Source organism: Manis pentadactyla, chromosome 3 (assembly GCF_030020395.1).
Source record: "Manis pentadactyla isolate mManPen7 chromosome 3, mManPen7.hap1, whole genome shotgun sequence".
Taxonomy (NCBI): domain Eukaryota; kingdom Metazoa; phylum Chordata; class Mammalia; order Pholidota; family Manidae; genus Manis; species Manis pentadactyla.
In genome coordinates this window covers 80,818,333-80,837,956 of record NC_080021.1, presented here as the reverse complement: position 1 = coordinate 80,837,956, position 19,624 = coordinate 80,818,333, and the positions used below count along the sequence as shown (strand labels likewise).

The 19,624-nt window shown below is 36.0% G+C and overlaps 1 protein-coding gene across 1 annotated transcript in view; it reads left to right on the top strand.

The window, feature by feature from the left end:
• Positions 1-13,774, top strand: part of BPNT2 (3'(2'), 5'-bisphosphate nucleotidase 2) — a 43,631-nt gene extending 29,857 nt beyond the window's left edge. Inside the window, exons 4-5 of the mRNA XM_036878952.2 lie at positions 7,840-8,001; positions 9,518-13,774. Coding sequence (XP_036734847.1) covers positions 7,840-8,001; positions 9,518-9,789 — 434 coding nt within the window. The 3' untranslated portion in view covers positions 9,790-13,774. The remainder of the gene's footprint in view (positions 1-7,839; positions 8,002-9,517) is intronic.
• Positions 13,775-19,624: the final 5,850 nt, after the last annotated feature.

Sequence of the window (19,624 nt, the reverse complement as noted above, 5' to 3'; positions counted from 1 at the left end):
CTTGCTTCCAAGTAAGGTCAGATTCTGTCCTGGGGGTTAGGTCTGCAACATACCTTTTGGGGGAGCACAATTCAACTCATAAGAATTCGGAACTTTAGAATGTAACCTTATTTGGAAAAAGGTCTTTGCAGATGTAATTAAGGTTTAAATCAAGATGAGATCATCCTGGATTAGGATGGCCCTTAAACCAGTGAGAGTGCCCTTCTAAGAAACAGTAAACAGACAAAACGGGATAAGACAGTGTGATGGTGGAGGCAGCCTGGCATGATTCATATAAGCCAAGGAATGCTAAAGATTGTTGCCAGCCACCAGAAGCTTGGAGAGCGTCAGAACATTCCTCCTGGAGCTTCTAGAAGGAACAAACCCTTCCAACATTCGATTTGGACTTCTGACCTCAGACTGTGAGAAAATAGATTTCTCTTATGTAAGCCACCAGTTTGTGCTAACTTGTTAGGGCAGCCCTAGGAAGCTGATACACCCAGCATCCATACAGTTCTATGGGTACTTCAGCCTTCCCCACTGTGTCTTAGTGGTGTGGCTAATGCTACATAAAAGGCTGTCAAGTGGAAAGAAACAGAGATAAGGCTGTTTCTGATTACTCTAAATTTATGTGCTTTGCAGAGTAACCTTGTATCCAAAATCGAGCTGCTCTGAGAGAAGCTAACATATACTTGAGTGTTGGTTCTGCATTTTAAAACCAAATTTTCTTTGTGCTTATCTGACCTTTTATTTCCTTTGCAAAATTCAGATAGTACTTACAGTTAACTTGATGAGATACAGAAGATTTATGTGGTAACTGTGGTAATGTGCCTTAAGATTAATTATATAATTGCTTTATGGATTGCTTTTACCTATTTCCTTTACTCCTTACTGCATTGGTTAGAATGTAAGTTAAGCTACTAATATAGGCAGGCCACTGTAGTAATATACACCCAAATACAGGAAGTTGAACAAAATAATTTCTCTCTTCTCTAACAGTTTTATAGGCAGACCAAAGCTGCCATGGCAGCTCCGTTGTGCCAGCCACACAGACCATTCTCTCTTGCTGCTTTGCTGTACTAAATTTTGTTGCCCTCCTCTGCATGACTGAGGATGGCTCTACTGCCACATCCACATTCCACCAATGGAGAATGTTAAAAAGGGAGACAAGGGGGGACGTTTTTCACTCCAGGTGTGACCTCTAAGTTCTGCACATCACTTCATCTCACATCTCTTTGATCAAAATATAGCAAGAACCCAGCTGGAAGCTAAAAAATGTAGTCTTCACTTTTAGTGACCACCTAAGATGAAATTCAGGGATTCTTCACTTAGAATGTTGTGATATTGGAGTTATAATATACTTGGCAGTATAGCTGCTCTTAGTAGATCTCATGAGGGAGGAATACAATTGCTATTAGTACTCCCACTTCCCGTATGATATGAGACTCAGAAACTTGATACATTTCTTAGTCTCATTCAGCTAAATTAGAAGGGGAATCAAGCTCATGAATTTTATGCAAAACAATATATCACACCACTTTCATAATAACTCCTTGACTCCTAACATAATAGTGTTTGACAATTTGCAATATACTTATGTTATCTCACTTAAAGTTTTCAGAAACTGTATAATGGAAAACATTACTCTGTTTTTTTATAGAGGAGAAAAGGGGCTTAGCACCTCTTATGAAAACCATGCAGTTCAAAATGTTGCAGCAAAAGCTAACTACTCCTTATTAATATCTCACATTTGTTTCATATTTTCACAGTTTATGAAGTGTATTGACATAAATTCATTTCAGCCTCAAAATAATTGGTCATTTTAAGGGGGAGACTAAGGATAATGCCCTTTTAAAGAAAAATTTATTCCACAAGAATATATTAACTACTACCCTCCCCCATCTTAGGTTTACTTCCCTTAAAACAAAGAAGTCAAAAGTCTCTAACTTAGGAACAAGTTGAGTTCCCAAAAGGTCTTTGTAACTTAGTAATAAAATGCACTACTCTTCTCTGATGGATCTGATTGCACAGCATGCTGGTACTTAAGATGCTTGCTAGTCAGCAACCATTCCAAAAGAATCAGTAAGTCCTTAATTAGGTGTGGGTTGACCTTCCAGTCCTGGATCAAAGGTTTGTTCAGCTTGTGTCCTCTTTTTGGACTATTATATTCAGGTCCAGACTGTATATTGCTGTTGGCAGAATACCAAGTATTGTATGTTTACAAAAATTTAGCTACTCTTAACTCTCATGAGAGCTAGATATTATTTTTGGCAGCAGTTAGAGCAGAGCTGATCAAAATTCTTATCAGACTTCCTTAGAATTAATTCAACTGTGAAATTCTTAGAAGCAGGAGATTCTTGAATAGTATTTTAATGAAGTAATGTTTAAATATATAAGTGAAGTATGTCCACTCTGGAAATTTGTAGCAATTAAAGACTTCAAAATGTCTAAAGTCTGGGTGCAAAGTACCAACCATTTTATATCCTGTTGAACTTTTCTTTTATCATGTCTTACAGATAGAGTAAACATATTCTGTTAGTTGCTACTTTACTTCATCACTGTTAAACACCTACTGTATTTTTTAAGGTGTTTAAAATAATTTGTCCATATGGTGTTAGGACTACATATATTGAGATTATGTAACATAAAATATTAAGTTGATACCAGAATAATTTTAGAAAAGAATTACTATCTGCTAAGCTGTACTCTTATCCTCTTATACAATACTGACCTCTAGAGATACAGCATTGTAAATTCAGTTAGTAAAACTTTCTTTGATCATTTCTAAGAATAATTTAGAGGAATTTTTGTTTTTTCCTCTTTTTATTTTTATTATGAATAATTTCAAAGAAACAAAATTATAATGAATTTACCTACATTTAGAAGTTGATAAAATTTTATATATTTGCTTCTTTTTTCTTTTCTTTTTTTTGCCTTTTACTTAAAAAAAAAATAACCAGAATCATGACATTTTACCCCTGTATACTTCAGTATGCATTTATAAAATGGTCATGTTTCTACAGAAGAGCAATATTATTAATATAATAATAAAATTAATTATTCCCTAATTGATCTAATACTCACATTTCTCCCACTTGTTCCTAAAGTGGAGTTTAAAACTGGTTACTTCAAACCAAGGTCCAGTTAGGCGACAAGCATTTCTTTTGTTTGTTAGGCTGCTATATTAATTCTTATAATCTGGAGCAACCTCCAGTCCCCTTTTCCCCACTAGGTTGGCTTGTTGAGATCAGGTCAGTTGTCATAGAATGTCCTGCCTTTCATATTATCCTGATTATTTTCTCAGTGTGTTCTCATGCAACTTGCTTATTTTTCATCCTCTTTTTCTTAAAAACTGCAATTAGGTCTGAAGCCTTGATTGGATTAAGGTAGGCCATTTTTGTCAGTAATGCACTGTAGGTTATTCTTCATGTACTTCCTTACCACACCATTTAACATCTCATCTCACTGTGGTGATGCCACGATGGTTGAGGTGCTCATGACCAGATCTCTCAGTTACAAAATTATTTAATTCTCTTGCTACCAGCAAGTAATCTAGAGAGAGATTTTTGGCACCAGTAAATCTTTAACATAATAGTTTTAAGATCTATTAAAGATATAAAATGGGATTTACTAATTCTGTTGTTTATGTAAACTAGAATTGCATAGAGAAACTTCTCTTCAACTGGAGTCACTTATTTATCCTTGTCTCTCAACTCACTGGCCTGTTCCGTGATGAGTGGAATGAGAAAGAAAGGACATATGTTTAGCTCTTTTCCTTCACCAGTTTTCAAATAAGGAGTAAAGTAAAAACTACTTCCAGTGGGGGCAAAATGTTATTTCTTTGGGAAGGAGCCAACTTTGTTCCTTTTTTTTTCTTTTTTAAATTTATAGTCAAAATTAGGTTAAATTTTAACCTATGATCTCCTAGATTTTTATATGATTGAAACTACAGTTATTATTTAGCAAGTTAAATTTGTTCTTTTTGTTTTTTTTACTGACACACATTAATAGATTTTTTTTAAACCATTTTATAGTCCTTTTGCTTTAGGTACTATCTGCTGGTTCTTTCCTATGAGCAGCGATTAAATTAGCTTATTTTAGCCTCTTCTTGACCAGCCCCATTTTAGTTAATCATGTCTTTTTTGATGTTGATCTTTCTGCTCTACTATTCAACTCTTGAGATTTAAGTGGTACTCTGGGCCTCATCCACCAACTATGAGATAACATTTTATACACTTTTATCTCTGGTATCCTCTTAAATCTACAGTTGAATTTATTCAATGCTAACCAATAGTGCTTTTGCCATGAGAGTTCCTCAGTCGTCCTTTGGTTGAATAAAGCTTATTCATCTTCAGAACAGCCTACTCATGGATGTGAAATTACCTGAGTTCTTAACATGTTAAAAGCTTTTACCTGTACCCTGGTACTTGAAAGATAACTTGGCTAGATACAAAATCTATGGTTCACTCTGTATTCGTTTCATAGGGCAGCTATAGCAAGACTAGGTGGCTTAAAATAACAGAAACTTACCCTCTCACCGTTCTGGAGGCCAGAAGTCTGCTCTCAGGTTGTTGGCAATGTTGCACTCCCCATGAAGACTCAAGGGAAGAATCCTTGTCTCTTCCAGCTTTGAGGGCTGCAGGCATTCCTTGGTGTTCCTTGGCTTTTAGACACATTACTCCAATTTATGCCTCTGTCTTCACATTTTCTTTCTCTGTACTTCTGTGTCTCCTTTTCTTATAAGAACACCAGTCATTCAATTTAGGGCCTATTCTAATCCAGTATGACCTCAACTTTAATTACATATCAGAAGACCTTATATCCAAATGAGGTCATATTCTGAAGGTTCCAGGTAAATGTGAAATTTGCTAGATACTGTTCAACCCACTATACACTCTTTTTTCCTGGTTAACTGGTAGGAACTGTTGAACTGGTATAATACCTATGTTGGGTGCATATTGAATCTTTTGGAAAGAAGACTGAAAACCTGATTTTCCTTCCTTTATAAGTAGCTTGGTCTTTTTGCCTGGAGTGCCAAACAACTTAATCTTTAAAGTCTGATAGTAGAATTATTCTGTATCTCAGATTCCGAGTTGACATTCCGGGAGGATGTCTCTTATTTCAGGGGCATTTTTCTTGAATCATAATTTTAAATATTAGTTTTACTTCATTGTTTTGTTTTTCTTCTTCAAGGACTCCTAATGTACATAGTATCTTTCATTGGCTTCTGTATTGTTTTCTCTCATCCCTTTTATCTGTTTATGTTTCACATATTTTTTGCTTTTCTCATTTCTCATTATGCTCTTGGACAAATCTGTTGTCTTTTATGTATCCTGTGACATAGTGCTAAGTCTTCATTGATTTTACCCTTTTTTCCTCAGTTTTTTTCCTGTATTATATGAGTACCTGTAACCAAGTCCAAGCTCATTCCACTCACCACACAACAGGCCAGTGAGTTGAGAGACAAGGTGTTGGGCCAAGAAAAGTGAGTGTATTCGAAAGCCAGCAGATCAAGAAGATCGTGGACTCATGTCCTAAAGCACCATCTTAACTTGGGGTTGATTTCAAGCTGCTTTTATGTTAAGGAAGAAGGCAGGAGTGGGAGGAGCTTAAGGTCAGGAGGTGGCAGTTGACAACTTCAGACATCTGGTTGTCAGCAAGGGGCTGGGGAGGGTTGTGAAACTCCTTGTACTTGGTTAGTTGACTTCCATTGACATGATTCTGATTATAGGGTTCCTGTAAGTCCTGGACAAAACAGTCATCATTTTTGTACATACTTCCTTATCTCCTCAGGGGAGGTGAGTTTCTGGTAAGGGGCTGTTTGCATCATCTTTAAGTCATGATCAAAATTCCTTTTGATGATTGAACCAGCCTGCGTGCAGGGCTGCAGGGTTGCACAGAAGCTCTTTGATTGAAAGATTAAGGCAACAAAGGCCACAGATACAATATGAAGACTGAGGTGCCAAGATTTTTCACCCTGTTACTGTCCCATTTCATTTTTTCCTGTTGTTTATCCATTGTTTCTGAGTTTGTTTAAAGTTTTATTTTTTGTTGCTTATTTATTTATTTTTAATGATGTTGGAATGTTGTGTTATAGTTTAACTCTGTTATGTAGGTAGAAGTTTTCAAGTAGTCTGAAATGTTTTAATCTTCATTCTCAGGGTTTTCTTAGTTTTTTCAGTGCACATTTGCAGTTTTACATTTCTTACAGTGGAGCCAGCTACTATGAAGTCAGCGGGAGAGTGGTGGCAGAAAGGAGTTGGGATGATTCTCGGTTCCAGAGCTTTCTTTTCTGTTAACACAAGGATGGCATTATTTTTATTATCAGGCATCTTTTTTTCTTTCACATTTCTTCTTTCTTGTTTGATCCTACCTTGTTTCAGGAGGGCCCTTCTCTTAAGCCCACCCTTCTTGTTAGTTCTATTTTCTGTTTCCCCAATTTTCTGCCTTTGAGAGATGTTCTAAAAGATACACATTATCCCATATGCTTTCAACACTTTGCTTTTGGTTCCATGTCTTCTTACAGCTTATGGCCAGTTTCAGGCCTACATTCAGTAGTTCTCAGTTTAGCTGGAACCTATTACTTCTGGGGAGAAATTTTGGCTGATGTTATCTGAGTTCTTTCACCACTGAGAGTCCTTTGACCTCTTGACCTCTGTGAAGTCCCTGCTATATTCCCCACACTGGGCATGGCTGCAGCCAAGCCACTCTGCTGATCTTCAGTGTTTACTCCTCTTCTTTCTCTTAAATTTGTGTTTGTAGCTATCCACTGTCTCTTGCTTATTCTTTAGGTATTGATTAAGGCATTTTTATTTTCTCTCCTTGTTGCTATGTGTGGTTTTTAGAAAGAAGTATGAGGAGAGTGAGAGACTGCCATTATCATTAGGGACCTCAGATACCCAGACTAATTGTTTTGATTTTTCCTGCAGCCAGGAATAAGTGGTGGTGCTGCTGGTTTTGGTGCTAGCCCCAGTGGACATGTATTTATCCCATAGTGAGTGACTGCTAGAACATCAATCTAATAGGGATATTCTGAGTTTTTTTTCCTTATGTAGTTTGGTAGTTAGTGAAGAAAACTTCCCAACCAAGAACCAATATTTCAAGCCCTCTTTGGGGTTTTCTCACCTTCTTAATAAGTTGTTTTTTTTTTAATAAAAGAGATTTTAATAAAAAGCTTTTTTTATACGCTCCGATAAAGCAGATATGTAAACCTAACTCACTTACCTCTTTAACTATTTATATTTACAAAACTCCTTAAGAGATTGAGCCAATATACAAGTAATTGAAAGCACAGATATATCAAATGTAGAGGTAGAACACTTATAGAAAACTCTGTGTTAAATTTTGAATTATCCTGGTCATTTAATTGTGCCTGTGTCATCGGTTGTCACCAGTTGGGATCCCCAGGAGTTAGACCTTCAGGCGGAGATGAGCATGCAGGATGTTCACGAGGGAGGCTCTTGAGATAGATTTGTGAAGGGGTGGCAAGGATGCAGGATTAAGTGTAGGCAGAAGTTGAGTTGTAGTGTGATCCCCCTGAAAACTCTGCTACCACCCCACAAAGAGCTCTAGAGCCTGGAGGTTCTGAAGCCAAGTATGTAATAGTTGTTATCTCTGGTGGAGCAGGAGTACATATCCTGTTTTAGCTTTGTCATAATAATGCCTACTTTAGGTAAAAAAAAAAAAAAAAGTATTACTCTTGTCCTCAGAAAAAATAAATAAAGCCTTCAGTTTTGGGAACAAAATGAAAATAATTGAAGTAATTCTGTGGAAAAGGGTATTTTTCCAGTCAAATTGTGGTACTTTGGTTCTAGTTTAAAAGCTGCAGTGCTGTTAATGGGTACTGCATTTGCCTTTCAGCATGGGCAATGGTAGATGGTGGGTCAAACGTGAAAGCCCACACTTCCTACAACGAGAAGACCCCAAGGATCGTTGTCTCACGCTCCCATTCAGGAATGGTTAAACAAGTTGCTCTTCAGACTTTTGGAAACCAGACTACAATTATCCCTGCTGGCGGTGCTGGTATGTCCCCCCTCCTCTGAGATGCCTGTAAAGTGTTCCCAGCATGGCCAGGGCACGTCAGGAGACAGATGGTTGTCCTGTGCTCAAGAAAGAAGTGAAAATAGATAGTGTACTTTCCAGACAGGCATGAGCACCTACTTGCTTCTCTGTATGGTGGGATTTCAGTCACATGTCTTTTGATTAGAAACAGTCTCACAGTAGAAACAATCACACAACAGTGATTTCTGTTCCTTGAATACCTCAAAGACATCTTATGTCAATGATGTACTTATAATTATCCCTGCTGATGGTACTCATATGTTCCTCTTGGTGGTTTTTACATATGATTTAATTTCAGAGTAACTGGAGGGATATCAGGGAGAGAAAGATAAGCACATTATGGTACCTCATATGGCAGGATGCCAAGGAACATCATAAGTGTTATTAGAATGGCCAATCCTTGGGTCACTGTTAACACCCTGAACCCCTCAGCTTTCATGTCTTGGATGAGCCAGAAAAGAGTCTAGTGCCCACCCTACTTAATATATATTCTGCACTATTGCATTACCTATGGTGTAGGTCAAGTGTCAGCTGACTTTTTCTTAAAGGCTAGATAGTAAATATTTTAGGCTTTATGAGTTACATATGGTCATTACTGCATACTGTTCTTTGATACTTACATTTTTAAGCCTCCCTTTAAAAATATAAACAGCCATTCACAACTTGAGGGACATATAAAAACAGGCCATGGCCTGGATTTGGCTCATGGACCAATTGCCCACCCTTGTTTTAAGTGCTGTTTAAAGTGACAGAAGTGTTTTCATTCAAATATATAGCAAATTATGATCTGGAACATTTGTGTTTGAAGACCTTTTCAGCACAGTATTAAAGGGAGAAGTAATACTTAGTAACTTTTAAGCCTAACAGTTTTAATGTACTGATTACATATATCTGCCTTCCTTTATATGACTTCCTTATTTTCTTACAGGCTCTCCATTAAGTTGGTTAAAAAAGATAATGTCCAAAACATTCAGTAGGAATGGGATAAACCAAATTCTAGACCCAGTTTCTTCTGCATTGTTTTATTTGAAAAATTCTTTTTACAAAAAAGAAAAGTTAGTAGTGTTATTTTGTGTTCTCTTCTTTTAAATCTGGCCTTACTAGATACTCAAGTGAATCCTGTAGTGATGAGCTTCAGTATTCTATTCCATAGGAAATGATACATAGTGAATGTAGCATTCCATGGAAAACAACCAAAGTAGATTTAAATTTAAAAGATTATAGACCTATATTTGGTTATACTTGAGAATAGTTTAATAAGTTACTTTATAGTATTTTTTGCTTATTTGGGTCTAATGTCTGTGCTGTTACTTTAAAAAAAGGAGCTAAAAATAATTTTAGACTTATTAGTTGCAAAGATAGTTCAGAGAACTTCTGCACACCCTGTACTCCTATTTTTAACAGTGTTCTCAAAAAAGGAAGCTTGATTTCTTTAAAAATATTTTTAACAGTAACTTAAATTCTGTTTATCTTTTAGGTTATAAAGTTTTAGCGCTCTTGGATGTACCCGATAAGAGTCAAGAAAAAGCTGATCTATATATCCACGTGACATACATCAAAAAGTGGGATATATGTGCTGGCAATGCCATCCTAAAAGCCCTTGGGGGGCATATGACTACCTTGAGTGGTGAAGAAATCAGTTACACTGGTTCTGATGGCATTGAAGGTGGGCTCCTCGCCAGCATCAAAATGAACCACCAAGCTCTGGTCAGAAAACTCCCAGATCTAGAGAAGACAGGACATAAATAAGTAAAACATAGGTCACAGCTCTTCTAGAGCTGAATGGTAGCCTGAAACGCTGGAGGCTTCAAAGCATCGGTGGAGACTATGCATGGTTAAGGCCATCCCGAACTTTTAAAAGTATTTATGAAGCATCAGAGACATATTTTCCCTGTAATAAGATGCAAGATTAGGGAAAATGGGTTGCTTCGTGTCTCAAGTATTGTCTTTATTTTTGAGACTATTTTCATACAGTTGTCATACACAAGGCACATATATATATACATGTACATATGTGTGTGTGTATATATATTTGTGAATTAAAATCTAAAGCTGAGTCCATATTGTTATGAGTCACCATTTTAACACATCATGAATCTTCACTGTTTGTTAGTAATTTCATATAGAATTTAGCTGAAGAAAGGATTGATTTTGTGTAGATGTTTAATATTACTTTACAATTATATCATAAAAAAATAAATAATTGGGGATTTTCTACCCCAATTCAGATGGAAAGCACAAGAAGCCACATATTCATTAACATGCAACAAATGCTCTATTTATCTGTTATTGAATGTTTCATATGGATTAAAATACAGAAAGCTAAAATTGTTTTTTCTTTGTAATTTTAATAACAGGTTAACCAGATAGTAGAGAATATAGGCATATGACAGTCGTGTTGTAATTTCTGTGTATGTATGTTTTGTTTGGGAGGTTTTGATTTTTTTTTGTTTTATAAAGTGTGTTTGTACCCATGGGTTCATCATTTCTGCTATCTTGCTATTGGTTTTCATTTGCCCTGTGGACAGTGCATGGTTGCATCCCTTCGCTCTTGACCAACAGTTAATCTTTAACTTGTAAGGTTTGGATTAAGGTTTCAGGGTTAGCACTAGGATTTTTGGTACATTTCTCATTAGGGATAAATTATGCTCTAAAGCAACAAATATAAATGATTCTATAATTGAGTTATTTGACATTACATGAATTGAGCTGGCTTTTGTTATTTTCAAAAGTTTTGTTTTAGTACCTTAAAAAAAATTTGCCAGATTTTTATATACAGATTTTCTAATTATCAAGAATGAGTTATAGTTGCTCTTGCTATGGTTGCTTTTATTCCTAACTTAAACATAATCTCAAAAGTAGTAACTTTTGAGATACTTTATAGTTCCCTTAAGATTAAAATAGTGAAGTTTCAAGTTACTTTTTGAAGATTTTTTTTTCCTATTGAATATGCAGAACCTGGTTGGAAGAAAGTCTGTGGCATATTCACTGTGTCATAATGAGAACCTTGCTCTGTGAACTGTCTTTCATTGGGATGTCTGATTTTTCTCAACGTGATATCTAGAAATTTCATGTATACAAATACCATTATTTAATGTGATTTTTTTCCTTGCATCCTATAACACGAAGAGAGATTTCTCATGGTTTCTTTTTAAAAAAATTCTAACCGTAAAACAACTTTCCACTTATTTTCCTATCTTGGAGGTAAAATTGACCAAAGAATGGATATTCTCACCTGGTGAATATGCATACAACTGTAGGTTTGCATATCATACTGTCCAAAGCCCTTTAATTCCTCATTAGGGAATTGAATATAGTATGAGGCACATATTTCTACCCAATGTCTAGCGAATGGTCACAGATACGATAGAGTAGTGTGGGCCTCAGTATACAGGATTTGTTCAGTGAAAATTCATACAAAGTTTTGGAACACTTGATATTTAAACAGGACTTAGGGATTCTGAACAGGATATTGGAGACCTTATCTTTTTACTTTGCAATGAGATGAGAAAATCCTTTTTCTCTCATGAGAGATGGCAAAAGCATAAGCTGTTTCCAGAGTCCTATAATAAAAGCATTTATTTTCACTGTAGAAAGAGGACTGCCATATCAGGAAATGGGATTTAATTAGAGGGCTTTTTCCCCAATATTATATGGAAACTTTCTGATTTAATGAAAATGAAACAAGTTCATATTAACAAGCATGATTGCTTTGATTTAATTTCTCATTTCATTAAGCTGCATGTAGATGATGACTTTGTGAAGGGCTTGTTGTGTGCAAAAATTAAGATATTGGCTGACAGTTAAATGCTTTATTTTTATAATTTATTAGTCTAATTACTAATGAATTTTTAAGCTTTAAGCTTTTATGAAAAGTTCATTTAAAATTTTTGTTTCTAAAAATCAGTATACATTACAGAACTAATATAAATACCAAAAACAGTATTTATATTTATTTATATGAGACATTATTGTGCCAGAACATACAAGGAAAACACCTTCCTGAATAATTGAGGCATGTAATATCTCCCAGAATTACATAAATAAAGTTTCTGAAATGTAGCAAAATAACTAGAATTTTAACTTTGAGTGACCCTTAGGTCCCCATCTCCTGGTATTCTCTTTCCTCATCTTTGCCCTTATTTAGAGGAAAATTTTCTCTCAAAAATGAGTTTTGCACATCTCATGTTAGTAGAAGCAGGAACATCAGTAACCTCAGTATTCCTTAGCTGCCCTTGTTCTTTGCCCCTCCACCTACCTTGTTCCCTGTCTTCCTAGCCCATTGACATTCCTTTATTTCTGCTCTTTCTTCACCAGTATACACTTCCCCAACACTTAACCTCTGAAGTCTCTCATAGACCTGTTTTTCTCAAGTTGGCTGCTGAAATCTTAGGGTAGAACTGAGATTCTCTATGTATAAAGTTCCCAGTAGGAGAGGTCAGTCCTGGAGGAGTCCTAGTTGACTATTACTTTTCAAAGACTCCACAAAAAGTAAAGGAAAATCACCTTTGTAACCACAAAGCTTTACACTGTCAAGTCTAAATACAGTGCTTCTGCCTTTACAAAGCATTTCTTCTGATCCATCATTCAGAGAGTGAGAATGCAGAAAGTACGAGAGAGTTGGGTATGTAAGCCTGCAAGAGGAAACTTGCTTTTTCCATTAGTTCTCATACTTGTATTACTAGCTTGGTTGAGGTGATGGGCCTACAAGATGGGTCGTATTTGTCTTTGGTATTCCACTGTCCCCTTCTGCCCAATTGTAGTGTTTTTTTTCTTGATTTTTAAAAATATTTAAATGAATTACTTATGGCTGTATAATGAAATTAACAGGCATTTTGGTTTATGTGTTTTAAGTAATTGCAATTCTGTTTGCTGGGTGCTCCTTTTGACTGTTGTGCAAATTGGGTTAGAGGAACTGGGGAAGGGGCAGTGGCTAAGTTAAGGCTTTAAAAAGAGAGAGAGCTGAGGAGAAGGGTAGCAGTGGGAGGATGCAAAGCAAGTCTCTGCCCTGGCCCCTGATCAGGAATTCTGCTTTGTCTCAGATGTTTAACAAAAAAGTTAGATTTCACTCAGGCTTTGAAGGTCACATCTATGATAGCCCAAACATAAGTAAAAGCTTGAGGGGTGGCCACCTGCTCTTCCTCAGAAAAGAAATATCCAGCCTGCTTCTTTTTGAGAACACCTTGAAAATGACCTTATCTTTGGCAGCTTAAAAACAAACTTTTTGGATTATTCTAGCTGCAACTACTTATCTTGGATCTGTGTTGATTGGCCCTGGATAGAAACAATGAGTTTTCATTTTAGATCTTGGTTGAATTTAAGACATACTTAGTTATTTGCAGTACATGCCTACAAAAAGTCTATATTGTAACTTGTGTAAAATAAACCTAATCAATGGTTTTATTTTTATCATTTAAAAAGTTGTGCCCTAACAATAGGGCATTGTATGTTAATAAGGGAAAACAATCTTTTTTTTAATGGGTGGGGAAAATAGGAATTTTGCCATTAAAATTTAAATTCTTTTAATGTTTTTAGTATTAGAGTTCGGGGAGACTCATTATGGCTAAATAAAATTGATAGAAAATTATTTTTGCATAATCTAGCATTTCAACTAAAGTACATTTTTATAAGAACTGGCATCTTGATGTATGTAGGTCTGAAATGGTACTTCATCCTTTGAGTTTTAATTTTAATTAATATAAAAACATTTTTTAAAAACTTTATTTTTAAATCATTTCTGTGTGTTATTATATCTGTTCTAGTCCTCTGATACTTTGGTTTTAAAAAATAGCTATTTATTCATAGTATCATGTCAGTAATTTATTTTTAAAAAATACTGCGTGTTGTATGCTAAATAGATTAGTTCCTAGATGGGGGAAAGCTCTGATGAGCAGTTACTAAGAGGGCATGAAGAATTGAACTTTGTACTTCAAAAGGAGGGTTTGATTTTATGAAGTAGTGCTGGTTGTGTAAGTTTATTTCATCAAAGCCTGGCAGGTGTTTGCATTCCAGTTTACCATTGACAAAAGCTTACAGGAAAACTTTTCTTTTTTTAAAATTATTTTTAAAGTGGGTGGTGAATTAATTCTGTGGGAAAAGGAAATTGACAGTTTTCCTTTGAGATTAAATAATAAAGCCAAACTTCCAGAAGTTAAGGATGATGAATAATATTAAAACAACTTACTGTATGTTGTGTTTGTCAGGGTTCCCTGAGGTATTACAATTCCTATGTGTAAATTGCAAAGCAGAAACTGTGATGTTTGATGAGTAGTATGTTCTGTTAAAATTCTTTTTTGAGGTGTATGTTGTACAGGTAGTAAATTATTATTCAGGAAGACTTGTTCATCCTGTATTTTTTTAAACAGGAAATATAGAAGAATACCAAGTCATCGTTAGATCAGTGAGCCTGCAAAGACTTCATCTTCTTCCCCAAGTTATCTCCCCTGAGCTCTCTTCATTAACATTAAGGAGAGAATGTTTATGGCCTTGACTTTATGTGTAAAACATGGACTGAAATGTCTGCACCCTCACACCTGCCAGCAGCAGAGGCCCGAGCTAGCTCTGTAGTCTGAGGCCGTGGCGCTGCAGTGGCTTTCCCATCTGGTGGTGGTACTTAAGCTGCAGATGAATAGAGTTAGGTCTACACTAAAACAATGAAATGATGCTTGCTGTCTATGGCCCTGCCTCTGCAAACTTTTTGTTGCCATCCTCACTTCCTGTCAATCTCCTTTTTATAATGGGCTAACAGTGGTGAGAGGGATTAGAATAAAAATACCTCCCAATACCCCTTCTTGCGGATGGTTAAAGCTGCAGGGGAATGGGTCTGCGTCCTGTTGGCTGAGGCATGCTTGCGTGGACTCCAGAGTCTTTACTGGGCATGTCGTAGCCTGCCTCACGCCCACCACCAAACTGAAGGGGCCCGCACTTCAACATCTACAGGGAGGCAAACTCTTCCTGCCATGTTCTCAGAGTTTTTTTGTTACCTCACCTGTAGCACTCATTTTTATATGCGCTGTTGTACACATCTTAAGGACAGGGATTACGTCTTGGGTGATAACTTGTATTTCCACCTCGGCCCTGGCAGCTACCCCCATGTCTTGAACAAATTAGATGCTTAACATATGTTGAGCTAAATCTAATAAAGGGTTACTACCAGCATTAGCATTTCTCATGCCTTAGTTGTACAAGCTGGTTGGTTGTTTCCTCTGCAAATAATTATCACCTCAAACACACTATATGATTATTTTAATTTCTGCTTTCTCTCCTTCAGAGACTACCCTGTGGCCAATTAGCTCTAGAAAATGTGATTTCCTCCAATGAAATGATATTCCCATATTCTCTACCCCTGGATATACTTTGCCAAACTGAAATTTGAGTTTTCTGAATAAATTGGTCATGTCTGAAAGAATGTGTCTGCCTTTTTTTCTTGTTTACTATGGTAAAATATACATAACAAATTTACCATTTTCACCATTTTCAAGTCTATAATCGGAAGCATTAAATTCATTCCAGTGGTGCCTACTGTCACTACATTCCATGTGAAGAACCTATTCATTGTCCAAACAGAAACTAGCCACCCCTTTTCCTCTTCCCCTCAGTCCTTGGTTACTATCCTCCTTTCTGTTTTATGAATACATTTGCTTTTGAACTCTCAGTTTTATGGGATTTTGTCTTCTCTCACCATGTACACAAAAGTCATCTGTTTAAGAATGGGTGTACATCACAAAACTATAGCTTGAATCCTTTATCAGGGTTTTTAAAGTAAGATGGAAGGTAGAAAAAAGAAAAAATTGAAGAAAGGCAGTAATAGAAAATGTAAGATGAGAAAGAACAAGGTTTTTGTTGCCCTTGAGGCTTACATATGAAAAAAACATATTAGTGTTTAATTTGGTTTCTTGTGAGGATGAAAGAAGTTTCAGAAAAGAAGTACCTTTCATCCTATCACTGGCAAACTGGTTTTTTCACAAGTAGCTGCGTTTTGTTACAATATTTTCTTTAGCTACACTTTTAAAATATAAATTGACATTCAAAGAGAAGCTTTTTCTAAAAAGAATGATGTCTTTGAACTTTTGCACCTTAAATTTCCTGAGGATTTCTTGAAATAGTGTTTGTCAGATTTGCATATTAGCATTTCCCACTTGACCAAGCTACGTATAAAAATGGCAAGGTGGGTGGACCCTGTTCTGGTTTGTGAATTTCTAGGTGGTTGCTATTCTGAAATTCTCTACCACTCCTTCCACACCCAGCTAGTCTTTCTAGACTACAGTCACATATAGGAGACAGTATCTGTTTGAAGGGTGACTTCCTGATACTTTAGAACACTAAGATACATGATTCATGTTGACTTGAGATCTTGCATTATTTGGATTTATAGTAGATGTTCCATTGATAAGCCTTAGAAATTGTATTTAATATAAATGCTTGGCTCAGGGAAGAGCAGTGAGTTGAGAAGTGCGCTTTGTTTATCTAGCTCCCCTCTCTTTTTATTTATTTTTTAACCCCTGGTGAAATGGAAGAAACTTAAACCCCTGGCATCCATTTGAAGACATAGCTAGAAGAAATACCAGCAGTTCCCATGGTAGGTAGGTGAGCTTTCTTCGTAGTACATTTTAATTCATGGATATTACAGATCACTTCTGAGGCCCTCCTTTGGTATTTCTGTTGCTATGCCTAGCATAGATCCTGACATGATGAAACGATTTTCTATACCTTGAGCGTGGCATAAGCTAGCAGCACTGTTTCCTATACTTCTGCCAGAGTAGGAGAGACTCCCTAGAGTCAAGCAGCTGCCTTGGAGCAGGTTTTGTCATGGATTATGTGAAACAAGTACCTAGAAAAGTCAAGATCAAGGAAGGTAAGGTGATAAAAAGGAAACAAAGGAACACAATGGCTATTCAATTGTTTGAGGAAAGTGTGCACATATACAAGGGTGGGGAGTCAGAATATGTACATCTGAGGATGGTTGGATAACTAGGTTGCATGGTGTTTTTACATTATTTATTTCAACCTCACTAAAAACCCATGAAGGAGAAGGCAAGTATTCCCATTTCAGAAATGGTCTTCCCTAGGTAGCCAACAGTGGCCTCCCAGACTGCCAAGTGCCAACATGCCTCATCTGCTTCCATTTTGCTGTGGCTGATAAGCCATTCCTGGAAATTGTCTTTCATGTTTGATTTTGGTGACCTCCTTTACTCCTGGTTTGCCTTCTGCCTCTTTGACTACTTTTCAATTTCTTTTTCTGGGTCCTCTGCTGCCATCCACCCTTTCTGTGTGTTTTCCCAGATGCCCCATTGTTGGGCTTTTTATTCATCATATTCAGCACATTCTCCCAAATCAATTTTCAACTATCACATGTGCCACATGATCCTAAATTTTATATCTCCCAGTTTAAATTTCTTCTACACTTTAGACCTATATTTCAAAATGTCTCTATTTAATTGAATATTATGTATGCTTCTCAAATTCAGCATGTTCAAATCTAATTATATTCTAATACTTAGTGTTTGCTGTTCTCCTTAGTTAAGAACATTAATGTCCAAAAGTCCCACAAACTAGAAAACAGGTACTTTGATCAACTTTTTCTAGTTGCCTGATCCAGTCTCAAGTGCTTGTTATTATACCTACCAAATATCCCTTGACTCTTTTTCAGTGTCCTCTGAACAATTTTGGACTCTATCATTAATTTAAGATATTTAAAATGTTATGGTAAGTGTGGGGCAAGGTATAGGGCTTTTTTTAAAAAGTTTTTTTCTTAATTTTAGATATTAACACATGTTCAGAAAACAAATGAGTAAAACATAGATAAACAAGGCAAAAATATTAAAACTACCTTAATCCCACCACTCAAAGGTAACCATGATTCACACTTTTATGTGCATTGTTTTGCTTTCTCCCAATGAAAATATAGGTTATATATGCATACATAACAAGAATACATTTACATAAGAAAACAACAAGAATTCTTTAACAAGAATACATTTACATTTTTTTCTCTGCTTTGTCCCCTTAACAATATAGTTCTGACTTTCTTTTCATGTTAGTACTCATTTACAGGACAAATTTTAATAGTTACATTCCGCTGTACAGCTGTACATGATTTACTTATGGGATCCCTGTTGTATATTTAGATTATTTTTCTACTTCAGTTGTTACAAATAACACTAAAGTAATCACCATGTGATTAATCCTCAAACTTCTTCTATATCAAATAAGACACTTAAAGAATATAAGCAGTGGATACATTCTTATTAAATCAATTTATTTATTATAGACAAATTATCAGCCAAAATTGTAGACATACTCAAACACAGCTAACATACTGGCTGCAAGTCTGTGAAGTCCCCAAGGCCATCCCCAGGTTCAATAATCCACTAGGAGGACTCAAAACTCAGGAAAGGTGTTATAATCATGGGTATTGTTTATCATAGCAAGAGGATACAAGTTAAGATCAACAATGGGTAAAGACACACAAGGCAGAGACCAGAAGGGCTCCAGGTACAGGCTTCCAATAGTCCTCCCACAGTGGAGACCCGTAGGCAGTGCTTCTGCCATCAAATGTGCAGCAACATGCATGGAGTATTGCCAACCAGAGAAGCTCACCCAAGCCTTGGTGTCCAGGGTTTTTGTTGGGAGTTGATCTTGTAAGGATGACTGGCCACTTGCTGGCTGAACTTATTCTCCAGCCCCTCCAGAGGTCAGGTTGATACCAGGTGGCCCAAAGACTCTACCATAAATCGTATTATTAACATAGACTGTTTTGTATGGCCCCAAGCCCCCAGGTAAAGAAAGACAATCTGATCAGGCAGAATACACAAAGGGCTTAGAGGTCATCTCTCAGAAGCCAACTAGGGGCCAAACCTTCCTAGTCAAAGTTGATTCTTTATTTGCACACTGGTTTATGTTCTAACCTGTGTCTCTTTGGATATGTAAATACATATGTACCTTTCATATTTATATCTTATTCAACTTACTTTTTCATGTCTATTAATACTCAACTGAAATATTGTTTATAATTGTGTTGAATAGTATTTTATCATATAAATGTAATGTTAGGTTATTTCTAATTTTTATTTTTGCTTTGATGAATAGCAGTACAATGATTCTCCTGGTTAGATCTTTGCACACATTCATCATTAGAAACCTTAGAATAATTTCCTAGAAATGGGATTGTGGATTCAAAGGTTCACCACACTGTTAATCCTTTTTTATGTATATATAACCACAGTGTGAAGACTCCAGAAAAAGTCTGTTAATTTATGCTTCCACCGTAAGTGAATGAGTTTATTCACTTCAATTTATTCTCACAAATATTAGGTAATATTTCTTTAAAAGCCAAAATTATAGGTGAAAAATTACTTCAGTTTAACTTACATTTTTGTGATTCAAGAAGTTTTATTACATTTTTTACATAGTATTCATTCACTTGTATTTCAATTATGTGTTCTGTATTCACAGTATTAATGATATGTATATATTAATGAGAAGCCTTGGCCACACAGTTACAATTATATTATCTAGTTTGTTTTGCCTTTTAAATCTCTATTCTTTCCATTGGTTTCTGGTTTGCATTGCTTCTGACGGGAAG